Source organism: Bidens hawaiensis, unplaced genomic scaffold (genome assembly GCF_021521415.1).
Source record: "Bidens hawaiensis isolate Kalapana, Puna unplaced genomic scaffold, B.hawaiensis_p1.1 tig00014981_1, whole genome shotgun sequence".
Classification (NCBI taxonomy): domain Eukaryota; kingdom Viridiplantae; phylum Streptophyta; class Magnoliopsida; order Asterales; family Asteraceae; genus Bidens; species Bidens hawaiensis.
In genome coordinates, this window is record NW_027492330.1 from 102967 (window position 1) to 114094 (window position 11128).

Below are 11128 nucleotides of genomic sequence, written 5' to 3' on the forward strand. Positions count from 1 at the left end.
GTTCGGGTTGTCCTGTTTATCCAAATGGTTTGGGTTTGGTACTTTGGTTGACCTGTTTAACACGTTTAATTAAACATGTTGGACCTACAACCAATTTAGCATGTTTTTTTTTTTCAATTGACCAATCTAACTAACATTTTTTGCAACTTGATTGCTATGCGATAATCTGTTTAACACGTTTAAATTAGTGGATTAAACAGATCATATTCGAGTTTCGTGACTTGAAATGGTGTGAATTATTGTTGATCTCTTTACAATACAAATGTGTGATCTATTTGGGTTGAACAATCCAACTTTCAACCCGTACCTTTAACCCGACACGATTGATACATCCACACATGATCAATTTTTATAACTGTTTCACTTATGACAATTTGTTATAACTTATAGTCATTTATGAAAAAAAATCACAAAAAAATTACAAAAGTATATCTGAAAAAGGTAAACAACTTTAATGAAACAATTAAAGTTTTGTTTTTAGTATATATTTTTTATAAGACCATGTGTAGCGGTAAGACAATTAAAGTGTTGTTTTCATTATATATTTTTTATAAAAGTAGAAATTTTGGGTTCAAGTCCAGCATATGACAAAAACCAAAGAGTTTGGGTTATATTTTTTAATTGCATACGGTGAGTTTTTCTCATGTAGGTTAAATAGAGCTAATAAGAGGAGTCAGCAACATATCAATCATCTAAATGGCTGCTAAAAAACTCCATACAAAAAAACAAAACACATAATTTAGTTATCGGTTCAAAATCCTTGCTTCATTATGTCCAAAGAATTTTTGCCAAATATTCATATTCAAACAAAAAAGATCATCTAGATTATATGAAAATGCATCAATTAATAATAACCAAAAATAAAAAGATCATCTACCCCTTGCTGCTTGCTTGAAACTCCTTTTTCTTATAAAACATGGCTTTTAAAAAAAATAATAATAACAAAAACCAAAAATACAACAACTATTCTAGCTTAGTGGTAGCCTGGTTACATCTTCTAAGAGATGCAACTGATACAAGCTTCAACGCCTTCGTCATGTGGAGTGGTTTTGTTCGGTTGTTGAAGTTTTCACCTACGAGAAGTTTTTGAGTTAAATTTGAAAAGCCAAATAACTAATGACGACTGAAACCTCCTCGCATCAAGAAAAAAAGCGCACCGAAAAGAAAGAAAAATATAAAAACCAAAAAATATCATAAAGATTAATTTTGGTACAAATATAATAATATAATTAAAATTAAAATATTATTATTTTTTCAAGAAACACATGGAATCTATGCTTAGACTTGGTCTATTTCCATCATCCAAAAGAGAAAAAGAAGTTAATATATGATATCTCAAGAGAAACCAAACCTTTTATTCATATGATATCACTGTCACCAAGAAAAAAGAAACCCACTTCCCCTTTTTCTCTCTCTAGTTTTCTTTTCTTTCAGACAAGTAACTTCCGTCCGTCCGGCGGATAAGACCGATCTGGGTCCCCAAATTATTCATCTTTTTCTCTTCCTGATCACTCAAACACATCAATCTTCACAAATCTTGATCAATCTTGCATTACCCATCTGATAAAGTTTCAATCTTTGGATCAAAAATGTCATCTTCTTCAACTTCAACTTCAACTTCATCACAACCCACCAAACCCCCAATCTTGAAGAAACCCATCACCCCACAACCCTCAAATTCAAAACCCTTTTGGGTTCTCAAGCAAAGAACCCCAGTCTTGCAACACTTGTACACAATTGGTAGGAAATTAGGGCAAGGGCAGTTTGGTACAACCCATCTATGCACTGAGAAATCAACAGGTGTTGCATATGCATGTAAGTCAATCCCTAAGAAGAAACTGATTTGCAGGGAGGATTATGAGGATGTGTTGAAGGAGATTCAGATAATGCACCATTTGTCTGAGCACACTAATGTGGTGAGGATTAAAGGGACTTATGAAGATGCTTTGTATGTGCATATTGTCATGGAGTTGTGTGCTGGTGGTGAGTTGTTTGATAGGATTGTGCAGAAGGGGCATTATAGTGAAAGAGAGGCTGCAAAGTTGATTAAGACAATTGTGGGTGTGGTTGAGGCTTGTCATTCTTTGGGTGTCATGCATAGGGATCTTAAGCCTGAAAACTTCTTGTTTTCAACCACTCATGAAGATGCTACCCTTAAAGCCACTGATTTTGGGTTGTCTGTGTTTTACAAACCAGGTTTTTTTTTTTTTTTAATAAAGTTTGGATTTTCATTTATTGGGATGCTTGATGTTTTGAATGCCTTAATAATCTCATGTGGGCTCATCTCATCTTTATATGTTTTGGTTGTAGATTGTTTTTTCTGTTCTTGGGTCATGTATGATGTGTTGTTGTGTGTGATATGAATATACGATTCATCTTTTTTATTTTTTTTATTCTATTTTTATTTTAACATATGGTGAGTTGTATGTGCTATTTAGATGTAAATGTGTAATGATATGCATTGGTGGTTAGAAATATATAGGAAATTTAGGTTTTTGGTTGTCTGTGTTCTACAAACCAGGTTTGATTTCTTGTTTTTTTTTTAATAAAGATTGGATTTTTATTTCTTGGGTTGTTTGATGCTTTAAATACCTAAATAAACTCATGTGGGTTCATCTCATCTTTATATGTTTTGGGGTTTAGTATGTTTTGGTTTTAGATTGTCTTTTCTGTTCTTGGATCATTTATGATGTGTTGTTGTGTGTGATATAATTCATCATTTTCATTTTATTGTTTTAACACATGATGAGTTGTATTGGTATTTTAGAAGTAAATGTGTAATGATATGCATTAGTGGTTGGAAATATAGGAAATTTAGATTTTGGGTTGTCTGTGTCCTACAAACCATGTTTGATTTCTTGATATTTATTAATAAAGTTTGGATTTTCTTTCCTTGGGTTATCTGATGTTATAAATACCTGAACAATTTCATGTGGGTTCATCTCATCTCTATATGTTTTGGGGTTTTGTATGTTTTGGATTTAGGTTGTCTTTTCTGTCTTGGGTCATTTTGGAACCACCCTTCTTTATGGATTAAATGTTATTGTGGGTGATATAATACACTAATTATGAGTTTTATTTTGTTTAATTTAATCCTATAACTTAGATGTGAATATGTAAAAATGTGCAGCATACTTTCATTTACTTGGTTGAGTAAATATGAGTGAAAATGCATTTAATTTTCTGTGCTGTTCTTGTTGTGTCTTTAATTTTTTATTTTGCTAGAAATAGGTGACATTTGATGGATCTTACTTTAAAATGGAAAATTTTGAAGTAATTGCACTTGGTACATGCAATGGTACTTCTTCCTGAATGATGCGATGATTGTTACTTTTTTTTAATAAATTGTATGCTTCAAGTTCTTCTTGATCTTATAGTTCTTGTGGATTCTTTCTAAGAACCATGTTTATTATATAATCATGTTTTTTGTTCCAAACTTAGGTGAAACGTTTCGGGATGTGGTTGGAAGCCCTTATTATGTTGCACCCGAGGTTTTACGCAAGCATTACGGGCCGGAATCTGATGTTTGGAGCGCAGGGGTAATTCTGTACATTTTACTGAGTGGTGTTCCTCCCTTTTGGGCTGGTATATTTCTAATCTTTTACTATAATTTGTAGGCTTGTAAACAAACCGAACGTTCAGAGAACGGTTTGTGAACCATTCTGCATGAAGTTCCTTTAATTAACAAACGAACATGAACAAAATTTTTTGTTCTAATAGTTAAAGGAGCGAACAAAGCATGTCTTGTCTGTCTGTTCATTTATGTTCGTTTTCACTCGCTTATTTTTGTTTGTTTAGGTTCTTTAGTTTAAAATTTTATAAGTTCATTCATTAATATCTTTGGGTTCATTACAATTTAGTCTAGTCTTCTGAAAATAAAATATCACCCGTTACAATAATCTAGTTTTATTATTTTTTCAGGCCTGGTAGATTGATGTTCACATTTACTTTTAATTGGTGTTCACTCGATTATGTTTGTTCTATGTTAGGTTAGCTCATTGTTTGTGTTCATTTGCATTCATGAAGCGTTCACTTATGCTATTAACAAACAAACACAGACACACTGATTTTCTTAACGAAAGAACATGAACAAGAATTCCTCGTTTGTTTAATCATTCAGGTTTGATTGTCTGTTCGGTTAAAGTTAAACGAACGAACATGAACATGCCCGTTCGTGTTTGTTCAGTTCGTTTTACAAACCTAGTATTCTTTTTATCTTTTACCATAATCCGTTTAATTTAGGCAAAGTTATAATCTTTTTTTTCTAAACGTGTGTTTTTATCTACAGAAACTGAAATGGGCATCTTCCGTCAGATACTACAAGCAAAATTAGATTTTGAATCGGAGCCATGGCCCGCAATCACAGACAGTGCTAAGGATCTTATAAGGAAAATGCTTGATAGAAACCCTAAGAAAAGGCTTACTGCTCATGAAGTTCTATGTGAGTAACCTTGGCCCCTAAAAAAGTTATAAAAAATAATTTTATTTCGATAATATTGATACTGTTTTCTTTAACAGGCCATCCATGGATTGTTGATGACAAAATAGCACCCGATAAGCCTCTTGATTCTGCAGTATTGTCACGCTTGAAACAGTTTTCTGCAATGAACAAGCTCAAGAAGATGGCTTTACGGGTAAGTTTCTTTTCATGTTTTGGTAAAGCAGTTAGATTTATGATCTTGTTTAAAATGATAGGTTTCAGTGTTTCACAGTCGGGTTCAGTTGTCTCTTTTTAAGATAAGCTTGTGGTCTTTGTTTAGCTTTCTTTTTGAAAATGATAGGATTCCATGGTCCATTAAGTATGATAGGTTGAAGTGGGATATATTTTGACAGGGCTAAAGGATTCCGGGTGTTCCCTAAAGTTCCCTTTTTAGATAAAGTTACTGATAAATTATATCAACTATCATATAGGTTCCTTTCAAAATGATAAAGACTTCACGGCCCTTTTGGTATGATGGGTTGAAATGGATTAAATTTGATAACGTGCCAAAAGGGTTTGAGCCTATTGATATAAAAGGGAATCTGTTATAGATTCATTAAAATTGTGGGTGTTTTTCATTAAAATTTGCTAGTTATGATTATAAAAAAGTATTGTTAAATAGCGACCCGATGATGTTAAATATAAAACACTTGAGATTGCAATGGACTATTTCTTATATTGTTTGACTCATTTCTTTTTTACTAAGTTTGTTAGTTTTAGTATTTTACATATTAACCTGTTAAATAAACTACAACCAAAATGTGAATTATTTTCACATAAGTGGTTCAAGTTATTGTCATCTTTAGATATAAAATGGAGCGAGGTAGATATGCACAGCAAAGGCTCATCACTCGATTCTTATGAGCAAATCCTTTGTTACATTTGAAATGAGTTGATTTGGTTATAGGTTCATTAACTCGATTCTTAACCCATATATATACGCACTAAAACTACCCATTATGACATGCTATCATAAATAAGACGGACCTACCGCTGACTCAGGATATTATGCGTAGGTGATTGCGGAAAGGCTTTCAGAAGAAGAAATCGGTGGATTGAAAGAGTTATTCAAAATGATAGATACGGACAACAGCGGTTCAATTACTTTTGATGAGCTGAAAGAGGGTCTGAAACGAGTCGGTTCTGAACTTATGGAATCAGAAATAAAGGACTTGATGGAGGCAGTAAGTGCATATTATTAGAGATCTTTGACGTTTTAAATTACTGGAAATCTTTTGACTTTTATCTTTGACCTTGCAGGCAGATATTGACAACAGTGGAACAATCGACTATGGCGAATTCATTGCTGCAACTGTACACTTGAACAAACTGGAGAGAGAAGAGAATCTCTTGTCTGCATTTTCATTTTTTGACAAAGATGGAAGTGGTTACATTACAATTGATGAGCTCCAACAAGCGTGTCAAGAAATGGGATTAGGTGATGTTCATCTCGATGAAACAATCAAGGAAATCGATCAAGATAATGTAAGTGTTCATTCACAAGGTTAAAATAGTAATTTGTCACCCTGAATACTTATCAATTGACAATGTTTATAATCATCTAAATTGATTTGCTGAAAAACGACCAACTCATTCTCAAACTGCAAATGATAAAAAATTATTCGCGGGTCAACCCAACCTATCATTTTGACCTGAAACCCAACCCGACCTCTTTTAGCTAATTTTTCTTTACTATTATTATTATTATTATTATTATTATTATCTAGACATGGAAAAAAGAAAAATCAATTTAGTTATTAATGGGTCAGTTTGGGTTGTGCTTTATCTCAAGCAGGTTTAATTAAGAAATTTTGCTAAAAAGGATGATGCATACAACTTTTTAATGTGTTTTATCTTAAACTGCTTAAAATGGGTCGACGGGTCAAAAGTGTATTGTTGATGTGTACAACCTCTTATTTTATTATATTTAAATTGTATTGTTTTTATTATTTTTTTTTATTTTTATTATTATTATTATTATTATTATTATATTAAGATTACTATAGATTGTTATATAAATGGAGTTTGCACAAAATGGTTTTTGCCACTTTTTTTTTTTACTTTTTTTTTCTCAATTTTGGTCTGAAGTTTTCAGTACCTTTTTCTGTAGTTTGATGACTTGGTCTATATATATAATCACATCTAAATTCATGAAACTTATAAAAAGTCCTAAAATTCATGCAAAAAACGAGTGGGTCAACACAATCCAACCCGTACTAAGAATCATCCATTATGACTCGTTACAAAACTCAATTTTGCCACCTTACTTTGACCGGTCGATGTATTATTAATTAATAAAATATAATAACCCAAATTGACATAAATTAAACATGTGTGGTGCAGGATGGGCAGATTGATTATGGGGAATTTGCTGCGATGATGAGGAAGGGAAACGGTGGAATTGGGAGGCGAACAATGAGGAGCAATCTGAATCTGGGTGAAGCTTTGGGAGTCATACCGCCGCCAACTGAAGAAAAAAGTCCCTAACAGATTCATATTATTACTAATCAGTCAGTTGGATGATGATGTTGGTTTTGTTAGATTGAAGAACTAACTATGGATTTAAATTATATATTAAGCTTTTGACTTTGAACTATGACTTGGTCTTTGGCTTTGGCTGCTGCACTGTTTTGTCAGTTTGTGTTCATATCTTTTTTTTAATGGAGGGTCAACGGTCAACTGTTTTTAAAAGTCTAAATTAGGATGTCATTATAGTCAACATAAGATGGTTTGACATATTATTGGTAAAATTCTAGGGAGGGCCATAATGTGCTGGTTTGACATATTATCCGCCTCTTTAGCATAAGAGAGCCTGACTCGTAAGCAGTTGTTTAAGCCCGAGCTCTTTTACTAAATATGCTCCAATGGGGGCTCAAACTTATTTAATGTTGGCTTGGTTTTTGAGCATTTAGCAAGCCAATTTCAAATTTAGAGTTGCTCATTATTTACACCCCTAAGTTGGGTTGACGTGGTAGACTTACCACTTATTTTTTCGAGTTTTAAACATTATCAAGTTAGATTGTCTAAATATTGTACTTTAAATTGTTTAATCTAATTTGTGACCCATTTTCGTGTTTAGATAATATTTTTTAAATTATATATTATCATTTATTACCAAATAATATGCATGAGTATGACTTGTCTTGGAAGTTATTCTATCCTCACACATTGATTGAAATAAACAACTTTTTTATTTGTGATGGATAATGTTAGTTTGGTCTCCAATATCTCATTTCATGTCACACAGCCACGTATTATCCAATGAGCAATAAAATAAGGGAAAATTCTCTAAAGAGAATCCCTAAAACAGTCTTTTTTTTTCCTTAAAATTTTTTAGAATTTGAACATGGTAGACTTATTAGAAAAAAATAATAATATAGGGGTAGCAGGCCAAATTTTGAAAGAAAGTGTGGTAGGAGACAAGATTTGAAGAAATATAAATCAAAATTGAAATAAGTAAAAAAAAAACTAAAATGTTTCCTCTGTCGTACTCATTAAAAAACAATGACAAAAAAATATTATTATGTCTTTTTATTTATTATTGTATTTTTTTGTTTATTTTCATCACCGTGCCTTTTTTTTCTTAGCATTGTGTATTTTTGTCCTCAATATTGTGTTATATTACTCAGCATTGTGCTATATTTTGCGAAATGTTGTGTCTTTTTTATTTATTATTGTGTTTTTGGTTTATTTCGTCATTGTGTCTTTTTCCTTTACATTTTTTTTTTGAATGGAGACGACAAGGAAACATTTTAGTATTTTTACTTTTTTCGTTTTTGATTTATATTTTGAATTATAATTTTTCTTTTATTTTTTTCTTGAATTTTTTTAAAGTTTTTTCTATAGGTTATAAATCTTTTTTATTTTTGTCTCTCTTTGTATTTTAACTTTTACCTATAACAAAAATAATAATAAGGTTAAATCGAGAAACATGATGATAAAGATAATGAAGATAATGTAATGTACAGAACTTTAGTCATGTATTTTATTATGAAACGTGACTATTACAAATAATCATATTCTAGATAAATTATTTGTAAATTTATATAAACTCTAAACAGCATATTCCTATAATTATTTATATTGTAAATAAGATATAATGGGTGTTTGGGATTCCTTATTTTTACCTCCTTATAGCTTATGACTTATGATAAGTTAAAAGAAAGTGTTTGGATTTTCTTATTATGTGAGAAGAAATGTTAATAAGTTACACATTTGTAACTTATGACTTCTCCTTATAAGTTATAAGAAGGTGAAAATAAGGAATCCCAAACAGCCCAATAATATTGTTATACTAAGACAGAGCTCCTATAATACACAGGAGGTTAAAAAAATACAAAAAAAAAGTTAAATTTAATAATATGAATAACAGCATGTCTTATGAATTTATAAGATATAAATAATTTTCTAAAATACATTAGTAAGAATAATTTGTGTTTGTATTAGAAAATAAAAATGAAATGTTATGAATCTTTACCAATTAATATGTTTTTTTTGGCTAACTTTGTTTTTAACTAGAGCCCAATCCCTAGTAGCTTTAGCTTACTCCACCTAAATTCGACCTGCACATTGTTCTTTAAATATGGCTCATATGGTTCACCCGACTCGGTCAGAAACCGTTTGGTTCAACCAATGTTTTTAATACCGGTTCCTATCGTCCGGTTGAGCCGATAATACCGACTTTCACACACCAGACCAACATTTTTGGCCGATTTGCCAGAACATCGAACTGGCGTTTTTTTTTTAAATACTAGTTTGAACCGAAAAACCTGTTTTAAGCCCAAGAGATTTTGAGATTTGTGGCTTAAAACTGGAACAAGAAAATTGAGAACATCAATCATGACTTGATGTATACAACATTCTGATGTCATAAACATATCGCACACTTTTATAGCTTTATTTAAAAAAAATTGTTTAAAAATCTAGTGTGTTTTTCGTATTTTTTTTCCTGTTACGGATTAACTTTTGGATTATCTTTTAATTTATCGAGTCATGTATTTTTTAAGTTATTTATTGAGTTGAAGTTGCATCCTATATGAAATTATAGTAAAACTATTCAACTTTGTTGAACCTGCCGGCATAACCCCGTATAGTCGGTTGCATCATTTTTTAGCCTAGTCTAGTACGAGTTAAAAACCATTTTTTAAAGCATCGGGTTCAACATTAACGATTCAAATGTGACAAACTAGACCGATGACAAAGCCAATTCCCAGTTTAACCATTCCGTCCGACTTGTTCGATTCAGGTTTTAAAGCATTGCGAAACACAAATGTGTTAATATATCTCAAGGCAGCTCATTGGAATTTCTTTAAGCAAGTCCCATCGAGTTGGCTCTTGGAGTCAAGGTATGCCTTAAGGTAGCGACTGGCTTTTAGGTGAGATGGTTCAAGGAGCTATGTTATTGGATAATCGAGTTATGTAATCAAACATATTACAAATTTAGAGTCAAGTTATTTTACAAAGGGGAAAACAAATATGAGAAGGAAGAGAAGGATTTGTGACAAAAAAAAACACTCAAAAATAATAATAAAAAGTTAATAAAAATAGTAATTCAAAACATAAATCAAAAACAAAAAAAAAGTAAAAAAACTAAAATCTTTCTACCGTTGTTCTTATTAAAAAGAGACACAATGTTGAGGAAGAAAAATTATTGTGTTTTTTTATTTATCACTGTGATTTTTGTTTTATTTTCGTCATTGATTGTGCATTTTTTCCGTGATATCGTACCTTTTTTCCTCGATATTGTTTTATATTACTCAACATTGTTGTATATTTTGTTTGATATTGTGTTTTGTTTTGTGATTTGTTGCGTCTTTTTATCATTGTGTTTTTTGTTTATTTTCGTCATTGTGTCTTTTTGTCCTGTTTTTGAACGGGAAAAACGGGGAAACATTTTTGTTTTTTTCATTATTCGTTATTTACTTATATTTTGAGTATCAAAACACTTATTTTTGTTTCCATTTTTATTTTAACATTTTCCTACAAATCAAATCCAAACACATACCAAATCCACGAAAAATTTCAAAATTAATCTCAAACCAGGGTCGTCTTAAAGCATGTGTGGGCTAGGCAATCGTGCAAGACCCATCGAGGTTTGAGGCCCATAAATTTTTAATTTCTTTGAATATATTTCATATATTATATGAGTTTTTAATTTCTTTTAATATATTTCGAGGCCTATTTTTATGGCTCGTGCAAGACCCATGACAACCCTCGTGCACTTAGAGCCGACCCTGTCTCAAACCTATCCCACACCTTAACAACAAGACGGCCATTGCCATCTCAATGTTTCACATATTGTATTTTTCCATCATGTTCGGGTTTCACGTCAATAAACCCATTTAGCCTAACCCAATACAAACCATGGTTACCAAGTCATGATATTTGTCAATGATGCTTTCTACTTTACTACAGCAATAGCAATAGCAATAGCAATAGTCCAATAGAACCCTGAACCAAACCCTAGCTAACGTTACACCGAATCTCTTCAACAACGTTTAGCGGCTCGGTGATTCTTCCCACATAAAGGTTATATTTTTTTCTTGGATTCTGCTTTCTAGATTTACAGGGTTTGTTAATTTTCAATCAAGATTGTATTTTTAGTTAATTTTATGTAATCTTGATGAAGAAAAGATCTGACCCACTTGC

At 31.6% G+C, this 11128-nt stretch overlaps 1 protein-coding gene across 1 annotated transcript; it reads left to right on the forward strand.

Moving 5' to 3' along the window:
* Window positions 1–1517: 1517 nt before the first annotated feature.
* On the forward strand, window positions 1518–6967 carry LOC143548231 (calcium-dependent protein kinase SK5-like). The gene is made up of 7 exons (XM_077039455.1): window positions 1518–2196; window positions 3442–3585; window positions 4289–4441; window positions 4519–4634; window positions 5497–5664; window positions 5741–5965; window positions 6824–6967. The coding sequence occupies exons 1-7, from the start codon at window positions 1590–1592 to the stop codon at window positions 6965–6967; spliced, it is 1557 nt and encodes a 518-aa protein (XP_076895570.1). The 5' UTR covers window positions 1518–1589.
* The last annotated feature ends 4161 nt before the right edge of the window (window positions 6968–11128 follow it).